General features: G+C 41.2%; 1 protein-coding gene across 1 annotated transcript in view; it reads left to right on the forward strand.

Annotated features, from left to right (window-relative positions):
- Wb (wing blister) overlaps positions 1-15,925 on the forward strand; it is a 171,647-nt gene that overhangs the window by 152,760 nt on the left and 2,962 nt on the right. The window contains exons 20-45 of the mRNA XM_064219912.1: positions 1,424-1,530; positions 4,343-4,514; positions 4,598-4,759; positions 5,603-5,787; positions 6,044-6,238; positions 6,467-6,715; positions 6,792-7,003; positions 7,133-7,391; positions 7,635-7,800; positions 8,218-8,424; positions 8,506-9,011; positions 9,303-9,539; positions 9,718-9,956; positions 10,182-10,420; positions 10,609-10,917; positions 11,182-11,348; positions 11,616-11,756; positions 11,915-12,069; positions 12,257-12,496; positions 12,790-12,961; positions 13,172-13,325; positions 13,522-13,769; positions 13,863-14,070; positions 14,396-14,511; positions 15,102-15,280; positions 15,439-15,574. Of these exons, the coding sequence (XP_064075982.1) occupies positions 1,424-1,530; positions 4,343-4,514; positions 4,598-4,759; positions 5,603-5,787; positions 6,044-6,238; positions 6,467-6,715; positions 6,792-7,003; positions 7,133-7,391; positions 7,635-7,800; positions 8,218-8,424; positions 8,506-9,011; positions 9,303-9,539; positions 9,718-9,956; positions 10,182-10,420; positions 10,609-10,917; positions 11,182-11,348; positions 11,616-11,756; positions 11,915-12,069; positions 12,257-12,496; positions 12,790-12,961; positions 13,172-13,325; positions 13,522-13,769; positions 13,863-14,070; positions 14,396-14,511; positions 15,102-15,280; positions 15,439-15,574 (5,360 nt within the window). The remainder of the gene's footprint in view (positions 1-1,423; positions 1,531-4,342; positions 4,515-4,597; positions 4,760-5,602; positions 5,788-6,043; positions 6,239-6,466; positions 6,716-6,791; positions 7,004-7,132; positions 7,392-7,634; positions 7,801-8,217; positions 8,425-8,505; positions 9,012-9,302; positions 9,540-9,717; positions 9,957-10,181; positions 10,421-10,608; positions 10,918-11,181; positions 11,349-11,615; positions 11,757-11,914; positions 12,070-12,256; positions 12,497-12,789; positions 12,962-13,171; positions 13,326-13,521; positions 13,770-13,862; positions 14,071-14,395; positions 14,512-15,101; positions 15,281-15,438; positions 15,575-15,925) is intronic.

Below are 15,925 nucleotides of genomic sequence, written 5' to 3' on the forward strand. Positions count from 1 at the left end.
TGTTTAAATAAAATTAGTATAATTTATATGAGCAGTAGTGACCACTAACCACCAGGAGTCCAATTGTATGCATACCTTTTTAAAAAAAAAAAAGAGAAACAGTACTTGTGTACTGAATGATTAATAAATATAATTGTGTTGCTATTATTTTGAAATCAAATATAACCAGAAAAGTTTGCTCTTTTGGAATGTAATCTTAAACGTCCATTCTGATTTTTATTTCCATTGTTTTGTCAACTGACAGTTTCATTGTTGTTACGTATTATGTTACTATTCATGAACTTTTTAGTTGTTAAACTTTTTTGTGGTTGGACAATGTTAAATTTGCTATTGGCGCAATGTTTTATAATACAAGAAATGTTAGGACATTTCTATGTTGAACTGTTTCAAAATCCAGTAAATATCTCAGGATAGGATAAAGTCATTTTTGAGGAGAACATTTGTAACCTATTTCACACTGCTCCTGCTGGTTGGTAAAATGTAAGTAGTTTTCGGTTTCACCCGCATGGGAAGAATGGGTCTCGGTGTTAGACAAACTCTAGGACCTTTTTTTCATCCTTGTCAACTTTTATGCAGAATTTCATGATAATCGGCTGAGTAATTAAGACGTAAAAATGAATAAAGTAAAAATATCAAACAGACATAAAACTAGAAAAATTATCTAATGATAGAAATAACGATTAAAAAGAATCGATATTAATATCGATTCAGGGAGCAATTTAAACAATCGCTTGGCGTAGGGCATGGAATGTAGATTCGAATTATCTCGAGTTGACGTAAAACATCCAGTTTACAGGCATCAGTGTTATCTAGACGGCGTTTAGACCTGAGTAGCCGAAGCAAGCGCCTACAAATATTTAATCTAGTCGTTAATGTACTGAGCGAGCTGGACTCGACTCGATACTAGCTTTAAATTACGACCGAGATTTTACGAATTTGAATTGAATTGAAATTGATGGATTCTTAGATACAACAAAGTGGCTACTGATTGATATTTTAAGTGAATATTTCGATTAATATTAACACTGTTTCGACATTGTATAAAATATAAACGTATATATTCATACCTATAATAATAAACGCAGAGATGTTGTTGTGTTACAAAAGATACAGAACTTTTCGGATAAAGTTACAGATTTTCAATAACACGAGCTTTCAATTTTGACTATAGACGTGACAAGCGTGACTTCCATGTTCGTGTAAAATTATTATTGAGGAAGTCCGCGATGGTCCACTTTCATGAATCGATGGCATGATGGATGGCAGCTCCGAGATGACCGGAAATAATTAAAACAGAACCCTCTACTTAAAAGGGATCTAAGCCTAGCCCCGCTGTGCGATATTTAATGTTATTATTTGTTCTCTATACTTTTGCACATTTTATTTAGAAGTATTGTTCAACGTGTCGTGTATATTGTTATAGGATGCAACTGTTCGTCTGTGGGCTCGGAGAGCAACGTGTGTGACATCCGCACGGGTCAGTGTCGATGTCGAGCGCACGTGACCGGCCGCGCCTGCGACACTTGTGAGGTAACTTTATTGGAAATAAATTTTACGATTACATACATTTTATTCAATGAATGTTTGTCATAATTTTTTGGAATAGAGTAACTTCAGAGCTTCTTGTCGATTCTCTGTTGGATTGTAGACTTCACATTAACTCCAGTCTTATAAAATGCCGATTTAAAAGTTATTATAATAACCTACTTGAATTAAGTATTATTGAACTTTTGATAAAGGAATGAAAAGCGATACTTGAGCAATTTCACATGCAATTCAAATTTTTACACGCGTTTTCCCAAACAGTCTAACGATAAATGAAACAATTCTATGGTATTATTGGTATACAGTCTCGAAATACCGAAACTAAATACTACAAAGTACGAATTGTCGAATGTAATTGAGGGCAAGTTCTGTACTATTACATGTAGGCTTGGCATTTACAAGCTTCGATTCGTAACAACGCCTAATTCAATTTATCACGGCGCACGTCGCTCCACGTCGCCAACTAGCCACAAATCCTTCACAACAAATTACACCGTCCCTCTCACAAATCACTAAACCGAATGGCATTTAATTGAATAAATAGGGGGTAATTCCTGGCTACTGGCAATTATTGGAATTAAAGAACATTTGAACGTACCTGGCGTTGGAAATGCGTGAATAGAATTACAAGTTAATGTGGCGTGGAACTGCTTCCTAAACATCGCCCCGGGTCATAAATGAATTTATGTTTATCTAATATGTGGATATGAATTAATACTAACCCAAGATCGCTGGCTTTGGCTGGCTTCCCACCTTGAAAAGTTCATGTGTGAATGTGAAGGAAGATATATTGAGTAGAGTTCTTATATCTTTGACGGAATTCGTCCAAATGTATGTCCTTAAATAGACTATTTGATTAAATAAGATCAAGAACATTCTCTTTCAAAATACGCTCTGGGATAACTATGTGCTAAGTTATTCAATAAAAAAATAACACACAAATGAATACCGATGTTAACCAATTCAAGTTATTTATTTTTTCTTTTCTTATTTCCAATTTTTCTTTGATCGATAAATACATAGCTTGTCAATAGCTATGAAACGGAATAAATGAACTTAAAACGCCTTTAAAATAAAATTTTATATACAAAAGATCATGTCTATACGGTTGAACCACGAGGAATTCCATCATTGGAGAAAATCCCGGAAGTAAAATCAGGTCAACTCAACCCAACATGTAATATTTCAACTCCGTGGGATAAGTGGAAGTGGTTCTAATTCAGGTTCCCAACTCGACTGAAACCAACAAACATTACAAAATAAAATAAAAAAGAATAAAAAGCTTGGCAACCAGAGGAGATTAAAGTACTCTATATAAAAAAATATAGTACAAGATATCCCCCGCGGCTTTGCTCTAGTTTGAGGATTTGGTCGTTGGCATGGATGTTAGGCACCAAATCGTACGTATAAAATTCGGTTCCTTGGTTTAATCATGAAAGAGTTACTTTCGCATTTATAATATTAATATACTTTATTCAATAGTATATAAATACTCAATAAAGAGTTTACATATATAATTATATTTAAATACAATGTATAGAATTCGATTAAGTCATGTACGAGTATAACCGACTTTACTCAATGAGTCTTGACATGGGAACCTATAGGCTGTAAACCGTTACTTCCACGTTCCACGTTAAGGATAATGTCCCGGTGACATTTCCGCGGAGGTCCGCGATTTACATACGACTTGGTAGGCTACTCGTTACGATACACGCAGGGTGACATATAAATGTACTATTAATTTCAAATAGAATACGCACTATAATTGGTTTTAGTGTATGCGTAATACGAGACTAATTGTACCTTCCACGATATTGATTACGTAATGTTTTATGGCGTTTGTGAAAACGTCTATGTATGTTAAAGTTGTTTGATGATATTTATTCTGAACTGGTTACTACTAAGTTTGAATTGGTTAAACAATACAAGTGCATTATTTTTATACCGTTTTCACTATTAAATGGTAGGATTCATGAAGAAGTTTTTATTATTGTATTTAAGTTTATTCTAATAATATACAAATCAAAATATAAAAAAGTTGGAATTACTTATTGATTTTCAAATTAAACACTATCATCTGCTCGAAAGAAGATACCCTGACCTGAGAAGAAATCAATAATACAAAGATACAGCCAGGAGACGATTGTTTTATTCCCAAGTTGCTATCATGAGCTCAATAATCGTATAACACTTTCCACCCAAAAAACTTTACAACGTTTTTTTTTAATTTGGCAACACAGGCTTTTTGCGCGCTTTTTGGGATCCTGCTAAAACCGTATACATTGCCCCACAAAAGAGTTACTTACTCTATGCAGTCGCGTGACTGAAGTAAAATTAGTAATAAGTTTATTTTCGTTCCTTGTACTATTGATTGAGTATCACATTTTTTGACAAAATCTGTTTTTCTAGTCGGCTCTAAGAACAAATTAACCAGATCATATGAATTTAACAAAGGTCTGAATATAATACTTTATATTCAAGTTTCCCAGAAACAATAATTTCTTTATAACGATGGTTATTGAAGATGTCGGAAAAATCGGCATGCCGACCGGTAGCTCTACCGGCTTGCGATACGTAAATCAATAGTCATATGTATTATGGTATAAATGAGTAACCTTTTTTATCCAAGCAAAACCAGGACGTGTAGCTGGTGTTATATAAAACACAAAAAGTTTGAATATTTCGATTCATTTCGTTATTTTTTTAAATAGTGGTGATTAACGATCAGCCCCTTAACAAACTTACGAACAACTGAAGATTTCTGTCATATCTTAAAATAAGACGTAACCCTCAGGAAGGATACTGGGGCCTGGAGCGGGGCGGGTGTCGACGCTGTGAATGTGGCGCGGGCGCTGCTGCATGCGACCCTGTATCGGGGCTGTGTGCCTGCTCCGTCGGCGTCGGTGGGCCGAGGTGCGACCGATGTCTGTCGGGGTACTATGGGTTCGGTCCGACGGGTTGTTTACGTGAGTAATATTAATTAAATTAAGGATCAATATAATAATATCATTATTTAAACATAAAAATATCAAGGATTTGGAATTTTCAGCGTGTCCCATGTGTACTGAGGGTCGCGTGTGCTCACCAATAACCGGCCGCTGCGTGTGTCCGGCGCGCACACGCGGGCCCGGCTGCCAGCACTGCGCGCGCGGCTACTGGGGCCGCGCGGCCGGCTGCAGACCGTGCGCTTGTGGCCCTGGGACTGTATCTGGTTGGTATTATTAAATTAGGATCATTTTCGACTTGATCGAGGCATTTCTCGAAGTTTTCGTTTCAAACAAATAGTCAACGAGAATAGCCTATTTGACAATGCGAAAAATAAAGTGTCAATTATTGTAATCAGTATATATTATGAGTTTAAAAATGGTTATTTACTAACGAAAGTTGAAAATAATAATTAATTTATTCAAAAATCCACAAATAAAAATGCATTTTTTTTAATGTTGACATATAACGCTCCTGATTGGTCGGGTTTATGATGACGTCACTTGCTTGTTAACCTCGTTTGCCTACTGTATGTGGATTATATGGGCTACAGATTATAATACAGGCAAGTGACGTCACCGACCCCATTGCAGCGCCATATTGTCAAAGTAGCGTTTTCGCGCGCTATTTAAATATTGAATTTTTAATTTGATATATTTCAGCAAATATGTACCAGAATTTAAAAAAACAACTTTTACTGGGTTCCTTAACCTCTACTAAATAATATAAAATGGATTTTAAAAACCAGTCAAATAGCCTATTAAGTTTAATTGATTATTATAATGAAAATACAAAAAAACTCTTACACTAAACAAAGACAATGAGATTAAGCCAAATAATTTTATTGCTACATAAAGAAATATACAGATTAATTTACGACGGAAAGAACCTTTTATAAAAAAAATATTAGTAACGACTAAATTATTATTAGACAGTCCTCCGCTCACTGAATAAATTATCTCTGCGTATTATCATTAGTCAGCAATAAGTGTTACAGTTTAAATGGAATTCAAATGTGAGGTCGGAGAATATCATTCCGTAACGTATAAAATCAGTTAAACTCTCCCAGACAGCTGCGATGCGGTGACCGGACAGTGTCGATGCCGCGCTGGTTGGACGGGGCGCGAGTGCGGGCGGTGCGAGAGCGGGTACTTCGGGCCGCGGTGCCGACCCTGCGGGTGCTTGTCCGCAGGCACGCGGGGCTGCGAAGATGGCGTGTGCGCTTGTGACCAGAATGGACAATGTCCGTGCAAGGTATAAAAAAAGATTATTAACAGACGCTTAGATTGAACACCTGGTTGCGTGGCAGCGCAGTTCAATGTCGCTTACAATACAAAATAATTAATTATTTATTTTTAAAAATCAGAACACAAATATTACGAACGCCCATTACAGACATAAATTAACAAATAACTGTATGTTCGATATCAATTACTTTACAAACATGCCCTCACGACTCACTCTTAGAACGTAGAACTTTCCAATACATTACTCGAGCATACGTTTTCAGGACAACGTTGTAGGCGAGAAATGTGACACGTGCCTGGACGGAACCTTCGGTCTGGCAGCCAGCAACCCAGCAGGCTGCACCGCATGCTTCTGCTTCGGTCGTAGTGCTAAATGTACGCAGGCGGAGGTTGCTCGTGCAGCGCTGCATGCCGCGACTCCGCTGCATCTTAAACTGCTGCGTGGGGATCTCGGCACGGTAAATATTGCTTCCAAACCTCTACCATGTTTCTCGACATATATCAATTGATACTTAATGACCTGAGCATTATTAATTACCATTGTTCATTTTTCAGTGTATTTGTAATTCACACAAGGAAAATTTAAAATAATTTAACACATTATTTTAAAACTCTAAATCTAATGTGGTAAACATTAGATTTAGAGTTTTATTTTATGGATAACTAATTGAAATTGTTAATTTAAGATGGACCAAGACTCTCTTCTCGCAATCCGCACCAGCATCCAGGAAGCCACGATATCTGTCCCCCGCCCACCCGTGCCGGTGTACGCGGAGCTCGGTGAGCTCTTTCTTGGCGACCATGTCTTATCTTACGGAGGAGCACTTCGATTTCGGGTAGAAGAGGAGGGGGGTGAACCACTCCCTCCACACGTGATGACTCGATTCCCACTCGTTAGCATATATGGGAATAACATTGTCTTGGATTATTATGAGGTGGGAAACTTAATCAGGTTTGGAACAATAGTAAAAAATATTTATTTGTTACTAAACCGAAATTTCTTCTAACCAGCGAGTGGCACCTGTGAACGGATCGCACGCGGTGCACCTTCACGAGTCACTGTGGGAAGTTCGGAGTGGCCGTGCGGGGCGCGGTGGACGAGGATCGTTGGGGAGCGCTGTGGCCTCACGAGGGGCGCTTATGCTGGCGCTCTCCGACGTGCGTCGGTTGCTACTGAGACTATCCACAAGAGCTCCTCTCACTGCTGAGCCGTTGCACGTGCTGTAAGTATGCTCTCTTAATTAAACAAGACACTAATTACGGAAGTATAACAATGAATAGATGCTGAATATAATTTTTTATAAATATTAATTCGGTAATGACCATTGTATTTTTTTAAATCAATACCACAGACTGCTGAACGTATCGCTGGAGACGGCGATTGCTGGTTTATCACGCGGTGCGCCGGCACCCGGAGTCGAGCGCTGCTTGTGCCCGCGCGGGTACGATGCGGCCTCTTGCCAACGTCCCGCCCCCGGTTTTTGGATGCCACCCAACACACCACGCTTGCTACGAGTAGCAGGAACCATCTTAATCGATGTTGAGAGTTCACGTCCTTGCGAGTGCCACGGTCGCGCTGTCGGATGTCATCCAAACACGGGATATTGTGTGGTATGTGGTTTGGATTAGATAGATAGATTGACAGCTTTTAATGTTATTTGCTATTTGGATATGATATATATCTTATAGCGAAATAAGAAAAATAAATTATCAAATAGTTTTATACCACGTTCTTAAAATACTAAAGCTTGAAATTATTTTTATTAGACTTAAATAAACAGTTTAATCGAATTCAGATAAAATAAATGTTTGTTAATTGCTATTAAAGCACGGTGCATTTGTGTTGTGTCATAGAACTGTACAAACAACACATCGGGTCCGCACTGCGAGCGCTGTGCGGAGGGATACTATGGAACTCCCGAGCGCGGCTGCGAGCCGTGCCCTTGCCCAACGCGGGAGCTGTCGCGAGCTACTGCGTGTGCAATGGCCCACGGAAGATTGCAGTGCTATTGTCAGCCCGGTAAGTAATATTAAATTTAAATAAATATGTAGCATTCATAATCATTACACAACAATATATATCTACTTATGATATGGTAAGGCGTTTAGGAAAATGATCCATTCCTTACTTCGCCGATGCGCCAACAACTTTGAGAACTAAGATGTTATGTACCTTGTGCCTGTAGTTTGAGTAATCCACCCACCCTGCAAGCTAGTATACAAAAAATCCCACTTAGTATTGCTGTTTGGCAGAAGATTAGGTACCTGATCAGTACGTGGTACCTACCCAGACGAACTTGCTTATTTATATATAGATACCCTATCACAATATAAATATTGTCATTGATCCTTAAGCTTAGTATTACATAACATGCAGTTCAAAATGTATCGGTTCGTTATCCATTTCGCTGCTTACCGTGCCACATTAAATGCTCAGGCTACTCGGGTGCGTCGTGCGAGCAGTGCGCGGTGGGCTGGCGGCGACGCGGCGCCGAGTGCGTGCGCTGCGCATGCGACGCGCGCGGCTCGCTTTCCCCGCGGTGCGACGCCCGCGCGCGCTGCCACTGCCGCGCGCACGCGGCCGGAGAGCGCTGCGAGCTGTGCGCGCGGTCCGGCCACTATTTGGACGAAGATGGATGCAAACGTTAGTAAACTTGCAATGGAGGCTCAGATGACTGTTGAGAATCAAATCAATTCAAAATATAATTCAACACTTATTTTTCAGCATGCGATAATTGCACGCAGACGTTGCTGAAATCGATGGAGGAAATGACGAAAGACCTATCACGCGTTGATCTCACAGAACTCAGCAGGATACCACAACCTTTCCCGGCAGTACGAGAATTTTCAAATAACGCATCTAATTTAAACACAGAACTGCAGCACTCGAAGAAAATTCTGGAAGATGCCAAACATCTGAATCATTCTATTAACGAGTTGGAGGTAGCAGAACATGAGCTATTTACTTTGGCAAATAAATTAAAACTAGATGCTTCTAGAAGAGAGATGGAAGCTCAGTCATTAAGTTTGGAGAGTATGAGTGGGCTGGAAGAGGTTTTAAAACAAAAGAGATTTATAGCCCTGCAAGTAGCGGCATTAGATGATTTCGCTAGAGGAGAGAAGCACTTGAGTGCCCACAGGGCGATTAAAGAGGCGAGACATTTATTGAAGACAATTAAGGAACTAAGTTTAATAGATTACATTGCTGGAGCGACTGATGTGTCCGATTCGGTAAGTTATAGTTTTTCAACCTAATTTAAATAACTATTGTAATTCATTACGTGTGAATATATTTGACTAAAAGAGTGCTGTTACGTAGAACTAAAATCTAAACATTCTTTATAGAAGTAGCAGGGTCGTAGGAACACTTTTGATCATCACGTTACAAGTTTAAAAAAAAATGTTAAGTTACTGCTGGTTCCAATTGTAGATTCTACAACAAAGACTGGCGAGAAACTAAGCTGTTATTGTTTTTTTAAATGACACACGTTCCAAGTTTTGTAAGGTAATTGAAAATTTTAGGCAAATTTACAATCGACATCCGTACAAGAATACAACTATCGCATCGAAGACGCACTGAAACGTATCAATAAGATGCAGTCTGAACTCGACGAGTGGGAGAGGAAGGCGGAGGACCTTCCCAGACTAGCTGAGGTTGTATGGAGTGCGGGCGACATCGTTGCGGAAATGAAGAAGCGAGTCATACCCAGGCTGTCTAGCGTGAGGGATGTTGGACTACGTTGTCGCTTGGTGTTAGAGGTGTGTATCCATACCAATAATGAAAAAAAATCTGCCATATGAATATTAGTTTCGATTTCAAATAAACCTGGTTTCTAAATTAAGCAAACAATACGTCTAATAGATAAAGTAACACAAAAATTTAAAGAACACATTTTTCATTTAATATAATATGTCTTTTTATATTCAATTCTTACAGGACGTGTCAAAAATATCAACAAACAATCTAACTGAGGACACCCGAGTCGACATACTCCATACACAGAACCTCGCGGTGTCCTTTCCTATTCTACTTTCCGAGCTTCAGAACCTCACCTCGAGCGCTGAAGAGAAGGAAGGCATCTTGTACAATCTGACTCCGAAGTACAAGGAGAAGTACCTTGACGTGGTGAAGAAGCACGTTGCAACGTTAGCAGAGAAAGCTAAAGAGTATAAGAAGTAGGTGAAAGATTATGTCATAAAAATGTTTTGAGATATTTTTTAGAACGAATATAATTTGTAATACAAATTCCCTAGAAGTTTAAAGTTCTTTCAAAACTATCATATTTATTCGCAAAGTTTTCTGTACCAAACAAATTGTGATATTAAATTACAATGTCGCGTTAAACAATTTGTACTAATGTACACGATGAACATTTTGTTAAAAATATAAATTGCGTGCAGTTTGTTTGCGGGAACGCGAGCAGTAGCATCGGCGGGTGTTCAGGCAGCTCGGGCTTGGACCGAAGTGACAGAGCGCGTGCGGGAGGCCGCCGCCGCCGCCCACGCCGCGAGCGTCGCCGCCACAACCGCCGCCAAGCTGGCAAGAGGCCAGCAGCCGCTCCTGGTCGCCGCCGAGACGGAAAACGCAGCCTCCGACGCACTCAGGAGACGAGGGAAAGAGCTGATAGCGAAGGCTGACGGTGAGAGCTACAAGCAACTCCCTTAATATAGATTTGAATGACATACTCTATTAAAACTGTTTAACATTTTAAAAATATTTTTCTTAAAATATAACAAAGGAATAAGAGAATTCCATTCTTACGATATTACGGAATCAAATTGATATAACTCTCAATCGCACTATTCCTTAAAAAGTACTACCCAACAGAACTCCGCCGTCACCTGGAGGCGGCGCAGCGCGGTACGGACGCGGTGAGCGTGGGGCTGCGTGCGCTGGGCTGGCGCGAGCGCGCGCTGGCGAGCGGCGCGGAGGGCGGAGCGGCGAGCGGGGCGGGCAGCGCGGCGGTGGGGGCGCTGCGACTCGCGAGCGCGCAGGCTGAGCGCGTATTTGCGAGCAGCCGAGCTCTCTACGATGAAGCGGCTGAGACGAGGCGACGGGTGCGCTACCAGTTGCGGAGGAACCTGGCCGCGCTGCAGCGCCTCGGGGACACCGCGCTCGGGGCCGCCGAGGAGCATGGTGCGTTGATTGATGAGTGAACTAATATTTGAATTTTACACAGTTAACAATAATTTGGCTAGTCTTGCAGCAACTACTCTTATATTGGCCATCACGAGTAAAATAAAATAAATTTAATGTAAACATTATTATTTTTGTTGTGTATTCATCTTTACAGGTGAAATTTAATTAAATATACTAAATTAGTTAGGACAAATCTCAAATAAAAATTAAGCTTTAAATAGCTGCGTTGTATAAATCTCGTTGACATCAAAACTATTTCAGTGTCCCAGATCCGCGGGAACACCCTCCGCGGTCGGGAAGTATCTGAAGCGTTAGCTGCGGCGGCGGGAGCACGGGCCCGCGAGCACACCGCAGCGGCACACGTGCTCGACCCAGCACTACGAGCACTGCGCGAACAAGTAGAAAGGGCAAGACATGCTGCTACCACGGTACGATTTCAATTAATTTCGTAGCCTATTTAAACTTAAGACACGTTAAGATATTTAAAGTTTAAATTATTATATTTATTTAAAATTTAAAGGTTCTCTAACGTCAAAAAACGTATATTTTCGTTTGTATTAAATGTAATTTTATGTTTCGTTTGTTTTTTGACTCACATAGTTTAAACTGTCTGCCACAACAATATTTCTTATATTAGGTAAAGTATTATATTTAAAAATATTTCTATAACTATGTGAATCTCCTTCAACGCATAGATAACAGTATCGCTGCGGTCGGCCGGCGGCTGCGCGCGCGCGTACGCGGCGTGGAGCGCGCCCGCCGCCACTCGCGCCACGCTCGCGCTCAGCTTCGATTCCGCCGTGCACGACGGCACGCTGCTGTACTTGCCCGACCGAGTACGTACTCCAGTTTGCGAGCCAACAGATTTTACAACTGAACTACTATAATTCAGTAGTTAGTTCTTTCGCTAGATTGCCAACACGTTGCTGTAAGGCAAGATGCTACGTCCTATAAAAACTAAGCTCACTGAAAAAACAAAAATTCATCGTTTTAGGATTCAGAGCGATATATGCGTCTATCGGTTGAGAAGGGCAAGTTGACTTTGCGGTGGGATGTGGGTGGTGGAGAGGGCGTGGTGACTCATCCCGAACCGTTGCAACCCACCTTGGATGACGCAGATCACACAACTTACCGTCTGTATATAGAGAGGTGACTATACCATACCATAAATAAACAAAAACTAATTTGACTTATTATTTTTAATTCATAATTACATCGAAGAGTATATTTACTACAACAATGTTTATTTATAAAAAAAACATGTTTCTTATTTTATTCTCTAAATATTTGAAGTATGAGACAATATTTAATTAACATGTCAGCTGGTCGTCCTCAGAGTGTGGGGCACGGTGCGGATGCGCGTGGAGCGCTCGGGTGGCGCCGCGCTCACCTCCAGCAACAGCACCGGCAGCGCGCCGGGCGCCGGCCTGCTGCGGCCCGCGCTGTGGTGGCTGGGTGAAGCCGGAGCGCCGCTGCCGGCCTGCGTGCACTCGCTCCACGCCGACCATGCCGCGATAGGCCTCTGGGCTTTCACCAAACAGCCCGCCACAGCGCGGTGCACTGGCTGCACGCAAAGGTAAGGAAACTTAGTACAACTTTATTTATCTTATGCTAGATGTCTACTAACAGAGGTCCTTCTGTAATGGAAAAGATTCAGAGCACATTCCGCCCGCTGTATCATTGCGGGCTTATTTTCACACAAAGGGAACCAAATATCGAGCCCAAAAATATTATAATGTATAAACTCAACGATGGCCGACATAGGACATGGCCGATCTTACATGAGATGACAAATTCACTATCAACTTTACCATCTCGTCTTGAATTTATATATTATTTTTAAAGTTGAACATATTATTTTCGGCACAGATGGTTCAGTGAGGGCCGCGGCAGCGAGGGCCTGGTGTGGCTGGGCGGCGCGGGCTACGTGGCGCTGCGTCGCTCGCGCCGCGCCGCCGACCGCCGGCGTTTCAGCCTCGCGCTGTCCTTCCGCACCACCGACGCGGACGCGCTGCTGTTCCTCGCGCACGACCATGCAAACGTAACTAGCACACGCTCTCACTCACTGCTCAAGCGCACACTAGTAACTAATGATATATAATTACATTTTTCAATACATACATATGTACATACAGTCTACCCATATATTGTTAAAACATGACCACAATATTGACGTGACCACAAATATGTGCAAAAGAATCGTATATTTTGATTTCGTTAGATCTCCTATAAAATAATGTTTCTCGTACAGAACCGCTCGGTGTCGGTGTGGGTGCGGTCGTGTCGCGTGGTGTTCCTGGTGGTGTACGGTGCGGCGCGACTGCAGATCGCGGCGGGCGGTCGGCACTGCGACGGTCGGCCCGCGCACGTGCAGGCCACGCGCGTCTTTAACGGCCTGGAGAGAGGTACTGTGCCCGCGACGATCTCTCTTCTACACATTTTCTTACATGCATGCTTAATAATAATGATTCTGTAATGACAAGTAACAGAATCAAGATAGTGAAGTGATGAATACACGTATAAAAAAATTTGTTTGTTTTACCATAAAAATATTGAAAATATATTTACGGTATATGATATGTAAGCGGCCCTGGTCCCCAGGCAGCCTGCGCGTGAACGGCGAAGAAACCCTCGGGTCCCCCTCACCACCCGTCCAGTCTGCAGCGGAATTACCGGAGCTGTCCAGCTCTACTTATTGGGTGGGTGGTTTGCCTCCTGAGGGTGAGAACTTGGGATACGACTCACTGCCACTGCTGGGGTGCATAGGTGGACTCATGGTGGATAGAGAAGGGTACGACTTGCTGGATACGCCCGCACGACATGGAGTCGAACCTGGGTGTGCTGCAAGGGTAAGTAACCCATATAATTTGTATTGGTAATAGAGTTTGATGAAAAAATATTTTTGGAGACAACCAAAAATCACTTGTATATGTTTCTGGCAGCCCCTCCGCTCAGCGGTGCTGGAGGGCGAGGGTTACATCGAGCTGGCGTCACCGGCCGTGCGCCGCAAGACCACACTCGGCGTGTCGTTCCGCGCGCGCGCGCCGTCCGGCGTGCTGCTGTACCGCGCGCCCGTGCTCGCTCTCGACGACAACGAGGTGGAGGACGAGGAGGACGACCACCACTATCTGATCCTCGCCCTTATTAAAGGTAGTAATAACCGTTATATTAAATAGTTTAGTTTGTTGTATTATTTACGAGATGCCTTCTGATGGTCTTTGTCTGCTGTGAATTAGCAGAGATTGCACGACATTATACAATTATTAAACGACTGGCTGTCGGCCTCGACTTCTTCGAGGTTTTAGGTATATAAAAGTAGCCTATGGTCCGTGTCCTTGGGGTTCAAGCTTGCTTCGTACCAAATTTCAACAAATTCGATTAAGTTGTTTGGCCGAGAAAGAGCAACAGACAGACAGACAGAGTTTTTTTTTGCATTTATAATATTAGTATAGATTAACGTTGCGATAAATTCTAGGTGAATTAGAATTAAAGGCAAACGTCGGAAAGGGAGAACTTTTATTGAGAATAAACGGTACAAAATTTGATGATGGCGTCCTCCACACGGTGCAGCTGATCCGAGCTCATAAACAAGTATGTCTAACATATTATTCCTATTTCTATTTACCCGAAATATCATTGGGAGGATCTATACGTTTAAATTCATTCCAACTTAAACAATTTTGAAAACCTTTACATGTATATCTCACCTTAAAATTGCAAATACCGTTAGATTATAATCTATCTCCCGAGATAGATCTCGATATATTCTCAACGACGATTCAACTTATATTAAAAGCTATTCAATTTTGATACTTTATATAATCGTTCGTTAAGGTTCGTGTTTTTCATAATTTAACTGAAATTCAATTGAATAGATTATAATTAAATTTTAAGCAGTATGTTACGGTTTACGCTTTATTGACAGCTTACAATCTTGTGAGATAGATTATTATCTAACGGTATTTGCTATTTAAGGGTGACATATATGTACATATTATAGTCCCCAGTAACATCTATATCGCCTAAACGATTTAGTAACGTGAATTATTTAATGAACTACCTAACTAACTAACTAACCTACCTTTTTTATTTAAAATTTATATTTTTAATTTATTTATTTCTGTTTCTTACTTACCGTGATTATATTTCGTTAACGTGTGTATATATTATTGCGTATTTAGATGGAAGTATGGGTGGACGAGAAGCTGGTGGGTCGCGGTACTTTGGCTGGGGGAGCGCTCGCGGCGCGTCCTCGCGGTCTTTATGTAGGAGGAGCTCCACCCACTAGTGACACCACGTCCCCGAACCTCTCCGTCGGCGGGTTCACTGGCACGATTGCTGACCTTATTGTGGATACAACGTAAGGATATTCATTTATTGTTACAATAAATGTAAAAAATTGATTCATACTTGAAGACGAAAAGAAATATGTTTATAATTTAGTGAAGGCAGGCGTTGCCATTTTTTCTTTAAGTTATAAGCCGGAGAAAGTATGATATAAATAACCATCCTCCTCAGCTGGGTGGGCTTGGAGACTAGCATACGACGTCGAGGCGCGCGGCTGGGGCGAGCGGACGGAGAGCTGCGCGCCGCGCCGCCCGCCGAGCCGCGCGCCTTGCACGCGCAGCCCGACCGCGACCGAGATTGTGCCAAGGTATGCAATACAGTAGCAAACTTATTCTAGGTTTCAAAATTTTTAGTCTACATGGAAACAATATTTTAATGTTAAGCTCAGTGTCGATCGTAAGCTGTTACAAATTATTTCCTTATTTAGGTTATCTGTTCTTCCATAAATTTATATATAATAGGTTATCTATCCTAACCTGTTATAGATTAAATATTGTATGTAACACAATATTATTATTTTTAATATGATCTAGATTAAATACACAAAATGGTTGAAGTCAATTCCAGAAGCAATATCAGTAACGACTTATATTATGATACACAGAGTATATTATAAATTTAAGATGACAGAATTAAACCAGGGTTAGTTCTCTTAGAA

Source organism: Vanessa tameamea, chromosome 4, assembly GCF_037043105.1.
Source record: "Vanessa tameamea isolate UH-Manoa-2023 chromosome 4, ilVanTame1 primary haplotype, whole genome shotgun sequence".
In the NCBI taxonomy this organism is placed as follows: domain Eukaryota; kingdom Metazoa; phylum Arthropoda; class Insecta; order Lepidoptera; family Nymphalidae; genus Vanessa; species Vanessa tameamea.